This window comes from Elaeis guineensis, chromosome 10 (genome assembly GCF_000442705.2).
Source record: "Elaeis guineensis isolate ETL-2024a chromosome 10, EG11, whole genome shotgun sequence".
In the NCBI taxonomy this organism is placed as follows: Eukaryota; Viridiplantae; Streptophyta; class Magnoliopsida; order Arecales; family Arecaceae; genus Elaeis; species Elaeis guineensis.
The window spans coordinates 8,051,060-8,067,340 of record NC_026002.2 but is presented as its reverse complement, the minus strand read 5'-3'; the positions used below and the strand labels follow the sequence as shown (position 1 = coordinate 8,067,340).

Genomic DNA, 16,281 nt, shown 5'->3' with positions numbered 1-16,281 from the left:
TACATCAAGCCACCCTGTCAATCATAGTTAGTGGCTAAAAAGTCACCTGCATACTATAATTTTACAATTAAAACGACCATACATATTAAATAGTAAAAATGTTACTTTTTTACTTTTATAATACGTGCAGCACAAATGCATTTGCATGAAAATTAGATCCTCAATATTTTTAGATATGCCCACATGATATATTAAATGGGTCGGAGAGAGTACACCATTACAAAACTCAGAGAAGAGCCAAAGGAAAAGGAGAAAAACCTGTTACTCCTCCAAATCAAACTGGTGTCTCTTTCTACTTGAACATAATTTTGGGTTGGCTTAAGTTAGAACTTAAGAAGCCCAACCCAGTCAATATTAAAAAAATAATAATAATAACTTGATTCTACCCATTAATTAACTAAAAATAACTAAACTGGAATCCGACATCAATCTAAAATTTTATATTCAACCGCATTTAGTAAGGTCTGATTTAGGTTGGCCCTTTTCTTACATATTCATCATTGATTCATTGGAAAACACAGCAAACTAAACATAAAACGCATAAAATTTCAAGAATTTAAACTACAACGAAAATAGCATCATCACCAGAGAAACAACAAGAGTTAACACTTTATTTAAAAAAAAAAAAAAAAAGAAAAGAAAAGAAAAGAAAAGGAACCTATAAACGCATGCCCTCCTCGACCTAGGAAGGCAAAGAGGCATCTTGATCAAACACAAGAATCCAACACAGAAAGAGGCATACCGAGGAGCAAAGAACAACCTTGAGAGCTATACGATAAAAACCGAACCTATAAACGCATCAGATCTGACCCAACTCACTGGCCAAAAAGCTCACATAAATCGAACCCAACAACATCCCAAAGAAGATGAAAAAAAAAAAGGAAACGAGATTTACCTGCAAACCAGCTCGCGAGGACCGGGAGACGGGCTTCTTCTTGTCCTTGTCTTTGTTCGCCGCCGTCGTCTTCGCCGCCAGAAGCCCCTTTCCTCCTTTCCCCGCCATCTCTCTCTTCCTAAAACCGAACAAATAAAAGAGCTCCCTTCAACGCAAAGAGAAGACCCAGAACCGTATATCGCTGGAAGAAAACCCTAGATCTAGCCTAAAGAAGATGTGGAACCCAAACGAAGAAGATTAGGAATCAAATCTTCAAAACCCCGATCGAATCGAGAACCCGAGGACTCGAAGGAGAGAGAAGGGCAAATTACCTTCTTTTTTGCTTTGCTCTTTTTTCCTTCCTCGAGAGAGTCGAATGGTATGGAGAAGGACCGGGTGAGGGAGAGGACGAAGCGTAAAAGACAGCGACGGGGGAGAATTGGAATAATAAGGGGATCGGAAAATTCGAAACGAAAGGCGGTTAATTTTTGGGCGGCGATCGAAAATTTCGAAATTTAGTTGGTTCCCTCGTAGTCCATCTAGTGACGTGTACAAGATGCCAAACTTGGTAATAAATAAAATGTTGGGACCTATTTGAATATTTCGATATTAATAATTTAATATCGTGTAGCAATCTCTTCGTTGCTGTCTCAGCTCCCGCCCAAAATGACATGATTCAAAGTTCCAGCATGACATTATTGTGACCATAGCCTCTGCATCCTAAACCATTATAATGATGGGTTTGGATTATATTTTTCATACAAAAAAATAATTGATCTTTTTTATGCATGATGAATTGTTAGATTATTTTTTACAAAACTTTTAAAGCATAATATTAGTTTTATAGTCATATTTTAAAAACTATATATATATTGTAATGCCTTAGATGTGTTTGGTTATACCAAATTAAGCTCATCTAACTTCTCAAAGACTATGCATAATCCCTATTTACTCATTATGCGTTCACAATTATGCCATAGCTCAAATTTAGTGACACAATTGGTCGATTAGTGAATACACATGATTAATATAATTTGATTATGTCTTCTTTTTCACACTCATGTTTCTTAATTTTAAATTAATCATTTTTCTAGACTTGTCCCATAAGACTAAATTGTTTCATTATAATTGAAAATGAATTGAGATAGTAGATATTAACTCACCGCATCTTCAAAATTTGAAAAATTAGTTGGACATGTTTTAAAGCCTATGGGATATAAATGAAATTGAACTAAAATTGAAGGAGTATTTTTATAATTTAATTAAAAATAAATAAATAAACTAAACTTTATTATATTTTTCAGTTTCAAACAATGCATTGACTTGGCTTATACACCTGCAACACCATCCTATCTTTATATCCTGTTCTCTGGATGCTTTTGCTAGCACTCCAGGGGCCTCGGCTACTCACTTTTGGACGATCTTCTGCCACCTTCTGAGTTCTGGCTATAGACTTTGTCTTTCGTGCTGGATTGTTGTTGCCAACCTCGTAGGTAGTCCTAGTTTGATAGTCTTAGCTTATCTCAATTGATACTTCTTGCGGTTTGAGTAAAGCCCCCGATAGCACTTAAATCAGCTAGCCAGCAAACCTCTCCTGCTGAGGAGGTCCTAGGTTCAAAACAAAATGGCGTCATCCCTTTTGTTGCTGAAATAAGTGCTGCTGCATCAGATCACCACAAGATTTGTTGGGCTGATATGGCAGTCAAAGATTGGTGCGTTACACAAGCGAATTGGTGGTATAAGTTGGACCTTCCCTAGCATTCGACCAATCATCCACTTCCCCATCAGACCCGTGAGCTGGTGGATGACCTCTAGCTTTTCCTTTTAAAAATATATAATAAAAAATACAGACTGGACTTTGTCTCATTGCCCAGCGTCAAACAATTGTAATTGCAAGAACAAAAACTCATCCTGATTATTAATTAATTGAACTTCAAAGAAAAGTTTATTGACATTATCCTTTTATTCTGCAAAATAGGTGAACTAGTTCTAGTTCATAACCCTCCCTTATTGACTTTGGCCCCCAACCGTCCCCGTCTCCTACTCAGTCTTTTCTCTATGCATATATAATTATTTTCCAAACTTCTTTCAGGTTCTTGATTCTCCAACTTGATATTTTGGTTTTTGGAGCTGAATTTATGACTAGACTAGTCATAATGCTACACATGTTACCCACAAGAGATGAGAATGACTCCAGGTCTTTCTCAAGTCATCACATCCTTGTGAGGCTTCACAAGTTACCTGCTATTCCCATAGGTCATGATGACTTTGATAACAGTGGCTAGGGAGCATCAATTAATTTCCAAACATCCGTAAGCAGCAGCAGCATGCTTTCTTATTTTTGATGCGGGAAGTTATTGACATAGGTGATGAATAACGTGAGGAGTCTCTCTCTACATACACTCACCACAAATGCATGCACATAAAAATTACAGATATGTCTTGATTCATTAAGGCTCAATTAAATCTAAGTATAACATGCTTGCATACCTTAGTGGGCAAAGGAGGTTCGCTTGTTTGCAAAGTGATGTGGGTTCAATTTTTGCATGGATGATGGACATCCAGATGCTTTTGTGGACCAATGATCATATCCAACATTGATGGTTAGACAACGTCGTTCCAAGTATGTCAACATATCTCCATACAAGAAATCTTGCCACGATCAATGTAGGAAATTTTAGGCTCTTTTTTCTATATCAATGTAGGAAATGCTAGAACCTATCATGTATGTCAGGATGGGGGTAGGAGCTTTCTGCTCCATTTCATACCTCTAAGTGCAGGACTCAAGTTTTGCGCCACATATCTGTCGAAAGTGAATAGTGACGGACTAGATAGCAACATTTGTTGCAGACCATTTTGACGGCAAAATTTGGATGGATATTTTTGGTCTCCTCGATGAAGTTTTGTGATATTTTATTTTCTGATTATATAGAATATATCCGCTCTAGATTTGTGTAAGTCATCTGATTTATCAAAAAAAGAAAAGGTTGGATTTATCATTTTCAACGTTAGTGTGGTAGGTACTTCGTAGCCACAATTACAACTTCTAGCAGCCAAGATCTCTTTGATCTTCTGTTCATGGAATACACGACGGTTCTTTATATTGTGAAACAATAATTTCATATTTATAAGATGCTTCCAATAAAGTGTACAGAAAACAAATAGAGATTACAGCCTTTACATCCCATAAACAGTGTATTTGTCCCACGGAGTAGACCATCTCCCTCTTTCTCACTTTTACAGTTTCTATGCATATTTCAAGTGGTAAAAGGTCGTGGTCCACTTTACGTTATGGCAGTGGTGCCTGTGACATGACTTGTGCTTGCAAAGCTTGAGAATTATTTTCGTAGTTTCTTGTGGGGGCATGATGGTCATCGGAAAAGGCTTCACTTGATATCTTGGGCTCGGGTTTGCTCTCCTAAATCTATTGGGGGTCTTGGCTTGCAATCTCTAAGAATTAGGAGACAGGTTTTATTAGGCGAGCCCATGTAGTTTTTAATCCTTCCTCTCTATGGACCAAACTGGTAAGTGCCAAATACAAATTTGCTTCATCTTGGGTCTCTTATAGTAAGCCTCGGCGCGATTCTCCCACTTGGGCAGCCATTTCTAAAATGGGATTTAATCTTCGATATAATTTTATTTGGTCCATTGGAAATGGTAAATCAATTCATGCATTTTATGACCCATGAATTCAGCCTATTCCTCTTGCAGCTTGGCCAACATTTATTAATATGGATGTCAAGTGGGAGGGTATATGGCTTGACCAGTTATTGACTAATGGCTCTGGATGGAATATGGATATCTTATATTCCTTGTTTTCATCTGATATGACGACCATTATTGAAAGCATCCCTATTGCTTATGGGCATTGGTCTGATCAGATCGGGTGGTTTACGTCTAGATCCCCACATGTCTCCCTTAGAGAGGTAGTGGCAACCCTCCATTGTGATAATGGGTTCACTGCAGGTTCTAATTGCACCTGGATTTGGAAATTACTAGTGCCTCAAAGAGTGAAAACTTCCCGTTGGCAATTACTTTTTCGGAAAATTCCATGTAAAAATTTGCTGGTCAATAGAGGCATCCTATCTCCAGACCAACAATTGTGTGACTATTGTGCAGATCAAATAGAAGATTGTGAACATGTAATGTTTCAATGTCCTTTTGCAATTAATTGTTGGGAGCTATTTGCTCATATAACTGACAAAGAATCTCGTCTTTTGGCTAATGGGTTGGGAGACAGACGGTATCAGTCTTTGTGTATTTATTTAGCATGGCTTATATGGAAGGCTCGAAATGCAGGGGCTTTTGAAGGTAGTGTTTCTACTTCCCGGGATCTAATAAAACAACTGGTAGCAATGCATCAAAACTTAATTGCTTCAGCTCCTTCAAGAAACTGGGACCGTCAGTACCCCTTACCTCAGATGTTTACAACCTCTCTTTCTGTCATTTGGCAGCCCCCTCCCCTTGAGTTCTGAAGTTGAACTTTGATGGTGCTGTAAAACCAGACGGGGCAGCTGCTTCATACATTCTAAGGGACTATCAAGGCTGTTTGACCAGGGCAGCTACTCGTCAATTGCCTATTTCACTATAAAAATTTAGGCTATTACTGGCCATCACTAATAGCTCACATACCATCGCTAATAACCTCACAATTGCTAATTCTATCGTAACAGTCAATCTGAAAAAATCTGATCGCTAAATATCCTTCTTAGTAACGGAAATCCTAGCCATCGCTAATAAGGCTATTAGCGATGGAATTTTTCTATCGCTAATTATTTTTTAATTTTTAAATTAAATTTAAAAAAAAAAAATATTAGCAACGGTATTTTCATGGCTAACACCATCGCTAATAATTATTAGCAATCAATAATACTGTCGCTAATTTTTTTAAAATTTTTAAATTAAATAATTTTTTTTAAATATCAGAGACAGCATTATCGTAGCTAATAAGTATTAACAACGATATTTTTCATCGCTAATACTGTCGCTAATAATTAATTTTATTTTTTAAAAAATTAATAATAATATTTTTTAAAATCTGTTTTAATGAATCATAATAAATTATGATTTCTAATACCTGTGATAATTAAAATACAAAAATAATATAATAATAAAAAATTAAAAACTAATTATATTATATTAAAAATATAAATTATATAATTTTTTTTACAAAGAGTATCAAAAAAAATACAATACATCAAAAAAAATAAACCTGATCCACCTCGTCGTCTGCCTCCTCCTCCTGCTCCTCTCCAGTAGCCAGTAGATGAGAGCCGGATGTTCCAGCATCCTATAACCAAAAAAATAAAACAATATTAGTAAGTTTCAATATGGAAGCATATCTTTCGATATGGAGGCGTATCTTTCGATATACTCCTTCAATTTTTGAACAGATTATTTCTACATATTTCATTCAATGATACAGAACTATAGACACCCCAATCTATCGATTGAACGGTTAGATTAAATTTTTAGCCCCTAAATCTTTTATCCGGACTCAAACCTAAATATATGAAGCTTCTAAATATAAAAATTTAAAACAAGCAAAAGAGTTTAGTAATATAATTATCTGATGTGATGGCTGGGACGACGAGCCTAATCGATCGCATAGCTGTGAGTCTCAGAAAAACTCCACGACCGTATCATGGATGGCATCCAGGAGGCTTTAAAGTCGCTGGCTTAGAAGTCTTTGCACGACCTCCTTCATGTATGCATCGCTTCAGATCTGAGACGTCGAGGCATGTGAGGATGCCAAAGGGTATCGAGCGGATGGAGGATCGAAGCTATGGCCAAATCCTATGATCTGGCTCCTATTCACCCTCCCGATGGTGCTGAGCTATCCCTCAAGGTCAAGGGAGGCTGAGAAGATGGGTCATTGTCCTACCTCTCAGCAACGTACGCTACGTAATGCGTCTGCATAGTTCAAAAATATATTAGTTTTAATATAAAAATTAGATTCTGTAACAACTTAATTAGTAAATAAAATTTGAAGTTCTTACCGTGATCTATCATGATGTAGAATCTAAATAGTCACCAGTCCTCCTAAACTGATGTGCGGCCCGCCATAACTGCAGCTGGTCTGGTGGATGTCCCAGCTGCCATATCTACAATAAGTAAATAATAAAATTAAATTAATTAAAACATACATATAAGAGCTTTTACAGTTCTAATGAAAAATTTTGGTATAAATTTCTTACCAGTCTGTCAACCACAACATATGTGCCGACCAAACCACCCGTATGCCTAATCAGATCCCTAGCTGCATCACAATCTCCCGACGGCCAACTTGAGAACTCATTCATCGATTCTGACGTCAATCGACATATGATCCTGATAATGATATGAGATGTAGAAGGCTCTTTGAATGTACTGCAAAATTAATTTTGAAGAATAAATGTTAACTTTAAAATTACTAAATTTTAAATATATTAATTGAGCATGTAGTACTTACAAGCGGCTCTAAATATGGATGATCTCTTTATCCTCCGATCGAGTCAGAGGTGATGCGAGCCAGACAGATCTTTGACCACGATGCTGTGTTTGAGAGTCGGCAGTCGCTACGGCATGCGATAGTGGGGTCACTGGTAACCCCCTATCCTCCGAACCTGAGCGCAAAACATCTAACACAAAGAATGTTATATTAGTTAATAAATGATAAAATAATATAAATAAAAATATATAAAGAGTTAGAGCTTACTATCTAATGTGAGCGGTGTAGAACTATGCGAGCTAGCTACGTGATTGCTCTCTCCTCGAGAGCTCTATCCTCGACTAGCATGGCTCCGATCTCTGAAAGACATGATGTCTGCTCTCTGAAAATAAAAATAAATAGATTCATCAAATTAATTATATAATTATGGATGATAATGCAAGATTTAAAATGATACAAGATAAATAATTAAAATGATCTAAGAATTATATACTTAGTACTACTCATCGATCTCTTTAGATGTTTGGTATCCTTTGGAATCTCTTCCGATTCTTTCTCTTCTTCCTCTACTTCTTCCTTTCTTCCATTTCTTTCTCTTCTTCTTCCTCTTCTTCCACTTCTTGAGGAAGATTGTCTTTTAAAACAATCTCAGTTGGATCTATCTCCTTATATTGGCCATCTTCACGTAAGAGAATGTCTGAAGCATCCAATTCCACATCATCGAAGGATTGATGAACTCCTACTGTCTCATTCTCTTGAAAGTATTCTGATAATTGAAGCTGTTTTTCTTCTTTGAGCACATAATGAATGGGTCAAGACTTAATTTTGCATACAGCCTACCAATCTTTTTTCCTCTTTTTTTTGATGAAAAAAGAATATAATATACTTAGCAGCTTGTACAGCTAGAACAAATGGCTTATTGACATAAGCTTTTGATCTATATTTGATTTCAATAAACCCGTACTGTGGATCAACCTTCATACCATTGTCAGTATCAAACCATTAGGACTTAAACAGAATGACACCATTACCTCCAATATAGCTCATCTTAATCACTTCTTTGAAGATTCTATAGTAATTACTCTTCGCCTTATCTTCCCACCAGCTGCCTCTTATACACACACCACTATTCATTGTGCTTTTATAATTTCTATACTGCTGGATGTGAAATTTGAAACTATTTATGTTACAGCCATTATAGCATATCATGTATTTTTGAGCACTGTGTTGATATTAAACCATTTACGTTACAACCATTATTAAACCATGCATAATTTTCTGAGTGCTGTGTTGATATTTCTTCATCACTTATGCTTGGATTTTCTCCTTTCAACATCTCATCATATTGTCTAACATGTATAAAATAAGTATACTAAAATAAGTAATTAAAGAGTTGAGATTGTGATAGACACTTTCAGAACATATGGGTTGACCTCCGTGCAGTTTAGCAAAATATATGTCTTTGCCTTTCGAAGTTCAGTATTGAAGAAAATTCAATGAACCTCATGTCCAAATTTTCGAGCAAGATAGGCAAATATTAAGATCTTTCACTCTAAACCCTCAGCACCACCATCATCATTTCAGCCCAATTGAGTCAGTTTGGTCTGCACAATAGGATTAAAATAGCACTGGCTGAAATTTGAAATATCTTATATTATATAAGCCTACATAATAGAACCTTCGACTCGAACCTTATTTTTTACTTTCTTCTTGAGACTGTGCATGCATCTTTCAAATGGATATATCCATCTGTATTGCACTGGACCCCCCATCTTAGCTTCATATGCCAGATGAATCACGAGGTACTCCATGGAGTCAAAGAAGCTGGGAGAAAATATCTTCTCCAACTTACATATAGTCTCTACACTGCTAGTCTCAAGACTAGAGATGTGGTTGGTGGATAGTTCGGTAGCACAAATATCTTTCAAGAGAATGTTAAGTTTGGTCCAAGAACTTTATATAGGGTTAAAAAGGAGATCACGCCAAGTCAATGGGAGTAATCATTGCGTGAATACATGGCAGTCATGGCTTTTTAGTCCATAGAACCTGCAATCTTTAACAATGACACATCGAGTTAGATTACTTGCATAACCATCTAGAAATTTAAAGCTCTTACACTATTTGCAAATATCCTTGAGCTACTCCCTTGTTAAGATATAAGATGCTTTCGGCTTTAGAAATTTTTCGAATGACACCTCAGCCAGTTCTAATAGAGGACGCTTGCATATGTTCTTCATATCTACTCCAGTTTTGAGATTGTCCTTCGTCTTGCCCTTGACATTTATAACAGTATAGACAATATTATCGAATATATTCTTCTCAATATGCATGACATCAAGGTTATGACGGATCAAATTGGTAGACTAGTATGGCAATTTCCAAAAGATACTTTATCTCACCTAGTTATGAGTTGTACCAAACCTTCGAGACTTCTGCTTGTCAAATTCAATGCCAAACAGGACTTCATCAAATTGGGATATCCTCTGAAACACTTTCATACCACTAAGGCACTGGGGTGCATGGTCATTCTCTATCTTATTCCTCTTGGAACTATCCCACTACTTTCAAAAAAAATGATGCTCAGAGAGGAATTGACGATGACAATCGAACCAATAGGACTTACGACCATGCTCAAGCTGAAATGATTTTATATTCTTCATAAAATAGTGACATGCTAGCTTCCCATGAGTGCTCCATCCTAACAGCATTCCATAAGCAAAAAATTTGCTAATGGTCCACATCAATGCAATTTTCATTACTAAATTCTGCTTCTTTGATGCGTCAAAAGTATAAATACCATTAGATCATAACAATTTCAGTTCATCAATAAGAGGCCTTAGATATACATCAATGCTTCTACCATGATGTCGTCGTTCAGGAATGACTAATGTAAGAAAGATGTTATATTCTTTCATTCACATCCCAGACGGCAGATTGTATGGAGTAATAAAGACTGACCAATATGAATAGGGGACCGCTGCATGGTCGAATAATATAAAGCCATTCGTAAATAGATCCAGTCGGATGTTGCCTGATTCCTAAGCAAACAAAGGGTGACAAACATCAAATTGCTTTCATGCCTCACTGTCCGATGGATGACACATCATATCAGGATGCTTGCATGGTCCTTTGTGCCATCTCATCTACCCGACAGTATTCTTGGACAAGTAGAGCCTCTAAAGTCTAGGAGTGAGGGGAAGGTATCAAAAAACCTTTTATGGTATGTCTTTTTGATTCCTACCCTCTTGTCTCAGCTTAAATCGACTTGCACTGTATACGCCGCATGAGCTCTTCTGTTGGTCCTCCTTATAGAAAAGCATGCAACCATAACGGCATGCATCTATCTTCTCATATCTCATGCCCAATCCTTCCATCATTTTCTTCGAACCATAAAAGCTCCCAACAAGCTTCTTATCCTTCGATAGCATTTTCTTTATTATTACTACCATCCTATCATAATAATTGACTATCATATTAGACTCGGCCTTCAAGTTTCACAACTCTAACATAACTGATAGTACAGTGTGTGTTTTATATCCCAACCATAATGGTTTATCAGCATTTTTTAGCATACGGTATAAATCACTGCTGTCAGTTTTCGAATCGTCCTCCACATCTCAATTAAATTCAGGACCAGCCGTATCTATAACCATGTCTATCATTCTATCTGTGTCCATGTCCTGCTCAGTTCTAACCCTTGCAATTTTCTCCCACGTCTCTCCATGCAAGTACCAATATTTATAGTTGGGCATAAATTCACTCTTATACAAATAGACAGTAATTGTATCCCTATCAAATATTTTTTTTATTGTCATATCTGTTACAAATGCAACAAGCCCGTCCTTGATGTAAGAGTGCCACATTTTTAAAAGTAAAATCACAGAAGTATTCTACGCCCTTCCTGTATTTAGCAAAAATCTCTTCATCGACTATTCGACAGTCAATCCAACTACAGTCCATGACAGACTATCTAAGAATTTTGCATATACATAAATATAAGGTAATTACTAAATATTATTTTATCATTCAAAATGGCTTATGTAGTAAATGCATCCTATCATCAACTAATAGGTAAAGATAGATCTTATTCCATTCAGAAAATGCATTAATTCTATAGGCCCATTATAGTAATCAAATGATCCACAACTAGGATCGAAAAAAATTTCAACAGTATTTTTCTTTAATTCTTTCATATAAGGAGAATAAAAAAAAATACTGTCTGAAATTTTTTTCAAACCCTCAGGATACTGTTTGATTATTATAATGACGTATAGAATTACTTGCATCTTCCAAACTGTATATAGTAGATAATCAATTGACCAATATATATAATTCTTCTATCCATACAAAAATAAATAAATATATAGATATATTAGAATATGTACATCAATCAACTGATGGGTCTATCGCTCCATGCAATGCAAATTTTATTAAAAATAATACATAATTAATGCTGTCTGACATCTTCCATCGATCTGAGCATATAGGGCACACGAGGGCTAGATGCCTTAGATGCCAACTGTGATCCAAGGCTCAGGCACACAAGATACATCCTGGTCCTATGTTTGCAATGCTACCCGGCATCTTCTCTCAATCCGAGCACTCTGCATGCCGAAACCCAAGTCCTACACATCTAATTAATTAATTAATTATCTAATTAATTAATTAATTAAATATTTAATTAATTTCTAGTGACAGCACTAGTCATCACTGATACTAGACAATACCATCACTAATGCCATTGCTAATACTCACAATAGTAAGCGTGCTGGTGCAGAAATGGGGCCGCGGGGTAGGAGCCATCGGGGCAGGGGCCGTGGGCTAGGGGTGGTGAGGTAGGGGCTGCACGATCAGGCCGACAGGGATGGGGCCACATGGAGGCCGACAGGGCCGAGGCGTAGGAGGCACCGGCGGGCTTGGGGCTGCGACGTAGGAGGCACCGATGGGGTAGGGATGACTGCGAGCGAGGTGAGGCCAGAGCAATTGGCTCGGGGCCACAGCGTAGGAGGCACCGATGGGGTCGGAGCGACCGTAGGTGAGGCAGGGCCAGGGTGGTAGGCATGGGGCCGTGGCGTAGGAGGCACCGATGGGTTGGGACATCGGGAAGGAGAATGCACGGGAAGCAAGGAACGTCGGGAAGGACGCACCAAGGAGGGGGGTCATCATTGGTCAGAAGGAGGCACCGGCGAGGTAAGGAAAAGCCAGGAAGGAGGAGAACGAGAGAAGGTTCGTGGGAAGGAGAAGAACGAGCATGGAATTTTTTTTTTCTTTCAACAGGCTAGGGGTATTTTTTAGCCGAATTATTACCGACGGCAATGCATTCATCGGTAATACATCGCCTTATGTGCCAGGGTATTAGTGATGGCAGTTTTCATCACTAATATCCATCCGTCATCGTTAATACTATTAAATTTTTTAAAATATTAAATTTTTATATTAATTTTTTTAAAAATTTTTAAAATAATATTTTTTTAAAATTATTAGCTACAATAAATTATTCCATCGCTAATGCCATCACTAATACTATTAATTTTTTAATATTAAATTTTAATATTAATTTTTTTCTCCTTTATCATTTTTTGGATGGTTAAAAATTATTATTAGATTTTATTAAATTTTTAGACTTAATTAATTTATGGATCAAGTTCTAATTAATTTAAATTAGATTTAATTTAATTAAACTTAACTTAATTTGAGGCTAATTAGATTTTAATATTTCAAGCAGGATTTAGATTCAAAGTCTAATTAAATTAAATTTGACAGGATTTCAAATTTGATTCGAATCGAGTTCGAATTGGATTCGAATCGAATCATAGATCAAATCCTAATTGATTTAAATCAGATTTAACTTAATTAAGCTTAACTTAATTTGAGACTAATTGGATTTTATAATCCAAGTAGGACTTGGATTCAAAGTCTAATTGAATTAGGTTTGATAAGATTTTGAATTGGATTCGAATTGAACATGGATCAAGTCTTAATTGATTTAAATCAGATTTAATTTAATTAAATTTAACTTAATTTAAAATTAATTAAATTTTATAATTCAAGTAGGATTTGGATTCAAAGCTTAATTGAATTAGGTTTGACAAAATTTTGAATTGAATTCGAATCGGATTCGAATTGGATTCGAATTGAATCATGGATCAAATTCTAATTGACTTAAATTAGATTTAATTTAATTAAGCTTGACTTAATTTGAAACTAATCAGGATTTATAATCTAAGTAGGATTTGGATTCAAAGCATAATTAAATTAGGTTTGACAGGATTTCGAATTAGATTTAAATTGAACCCAACTTAAAAATTATTTTCTCTTAATTAATTTAAATCAGATTAAATTTAATTAGGTTTGACTTAATTTAAGGGTAGTTGGATTTTATGATCCAATTAGGATTTGAATTCAAAATCTAATTGAATTAGATTTGACAGGATTTTGAATTCGATTCGAATCGGATTCGAATTGAATCCAAATTGAAAATTATTTTTTTCTAATTGATTTAAATTAGATTAAATTTAATTAAGCTTAACTTAATTTGAAGATAATTAAATTTTATAATCTAAATAGAACTTGGATTCAAAGCCTAATTAAATTAAGTTTGACAGAAGTTCGAATTAGATTCGAATCAGATTCGAATTGGATTCGAATTGAGCCCAAATTATTTTTTGAATTATTAGTGATGAAAAAATATTACCGTCGTTAATTCCGTCGCTAATAATATTTTTTAAAAAAATTATTTTTTTCAAATTATTATTCAATTTAAAAAAAAATTATTAGCAACGATAAAATTTTCATCGCTAATAACTCCAATTCTGCATCAGTAATAATTATTTTATGTTTAAATATTTAAAAAAAATTAAAAAATTTGAATATTGTTAGTGATGATAAAAGCCATCGCTAATAATTAAATTGTCGTTGCTAATAGTATTAGCAATGGCAAGATTTTTGATCGGTTTTGTGGTGACTAAAAGATGTTATTAGCGACGAAATTTTTTTGTTCTATCACTGATACCGTCACTGATATTCAATATTCTTATGATGTTTGTCCAGTGCCATATACTGAATTGATAGGTGTTTGGATGGGGATTCATGAAGCTCTATTTTCATTACATGCTGGCCATATTTGGATTGTGGGGGACTCTATGCTGGTTATCAACTGGCTCACTCAATCCCTAACTCATAAGCTCCCTACATGGCCTTTGTTACAATATATTATGGCCTGGAAAGCTGCCTCACAACCTTGGAGGGTCTCTCATGTTTTTAGAGAGGCCAATCAGGCTGCCGACTGGTTGGCTTCAAGCTGTTTTTCCCGACCTTTATCCTTTGGGCAGCATGATGCATTACCCGCTCAATTGTGTAGGATCTTGCACGCGGATGCATGCGGTGTTTCATATAATAGACCGGTTTGATGTTGCATGCTGATTGGTAATTATGATGCCTTAGATCCAGTTTTCTGAAACATTACCTTGTTCTGCTGAAGTTTTTATGGCACGGATGCATTATCTGATGCTTTTTTGCTTCTTTTGGAGGGATGATATTATTAGTATGGTTGGCAGTAACATTTATCAGAGCCCTTTTCTTAAGTAATATAAAAAAAAAATTTAATTATCAAAATAATTTAAAATTAAACTTATTTATCGATTTGATGCAAAAATGATAAAACGTCATTTGAAATGGCGTTTTATCATGCCACATCACCCCCCATTCCCCCCATTTTCCACGTAGGCTAGGGGTGGAAAAAAAAAATAAAAACGCCATTTGGAATGGCATTTTTGGTGTTTTTAAAAATACCATATCATTTGGCACTTTTAATTATTCTCCTCCAAAAAGAAAAAAATAATAAAAATAATAAAAAAATTAAAATTAAAATTTTAAATTTATAAAAAAAAAATTATAATTTTGATAAAAATAAAAATTATCATTTCAAATTAGTATCTTCATTTCAAATTATCTTTTAAAAAAATTTAAAAAAAAATAATTATAAAAAAATTAAAAATATCATAAAAAAGTATTGAAAAGAAATAGAAATTATAATTAAAAATGTTAAGAAAATAAAAATTTTAATTTTAATTTAAATAAAAATCATCATTTCAAATTACAATCTCCTTTTGAAATTAATTTTTTAAAAAAATATTACAAAAAATTAAAAAATTATTAAAAATTAACAAAAAAAATAAAAATTATAATTTTGAATAAATTTTTAAAAATAAAAATTCAAATTTTAATTAAAATAAAAAATAAATTTAAATTATTTTTTCATTTAAAATTAATTTTTTAAAAAAATATGTAAAAAAATATCTTAAAAAGTATTAAAAATTTTAAAAAATAAAGAATACCATAAAAAAAATGAGAAAGAAATCAGAAAAAATAAAAATTATAATTTTGAATATAAAAAAAATAAAAATTTTAATTTTAATTCAAATAAAAATTATTATTTCAAATTACTTTCCCCATTTCACAATATCATTTTAAAAAATATCTGAAAAAATTTATTGAAAAAAAATAAAAATACCATAAAAAAGAATTTAAAAGAAATATAAATTATAATTCTAAATTTTAAGAAAATAAAAGAAATATAATTCTAAATTTTAGAATTATAATTTATATTTCTTTTAAATTCTTTTTTTATGGTATTTTTATTTTTTTTTCAACAATTTTTTTCAGATATTTTTTTAAAAAGATATTTTGAAATGGAGAAAGCAATTTGAAATGATAGTTTTTGTTTGAATTAAAATTAAAATTTTTATTTCTTTATATTCAAAATTATAATTTTTATTTTTTCTGATTTCTTTCCCATTTTTTTATGGTATTCTTTATTTTTTAAAATTTTTAAGATTTTTTTAAATATTTTTTTATATTTTTTTTAAAAAAATTAATTTTAAATGAAGAAAATAATTTAAATTTTTTTATTTTAATTAAAATTTGAATTTTTATTTTTAAAAATTTATTCAAAATTATAATTTTTATTTTTTTCTTA

General features: G+C 33.8%; 1 protein-coding gene across 2 annotated transcripts in view; it reads right to left on the bottom strand.

The window, feature by feature from the left end:
- Positions 1–1,328, bottom strand: part of LOC105053410 (probable histone H2A variant 3) — a 28,363-nt gene extending 27,035 nt beyond the window's left edge. Inside the window, exons 1-2 of one of the 2 annotated variants that reach the window (XM_010934538.4) lie at positions 1,207–1,328; positions 896–1,013 (exon numbers count right to left, since the gene is read on the bottom strand). In XM_010934538.4, coding sequence (XP_010932840.1) covers positions 896–1,003 — 108 coding nt within the window. In that variant the 5' untranslated portion in view covers positions 1,004–1,013; positions 1,207–1,328. Of the gene's footprint in view, positions 1–895; positions 1,101–1,206 lie in introns of both variants that reach the window. The other variant, XM_010934539.4, reaches the window with a different exon arrangement.
- Between the last annotated feature and the right edge of the window lie 14,953 nt (positions 1,329–16,281).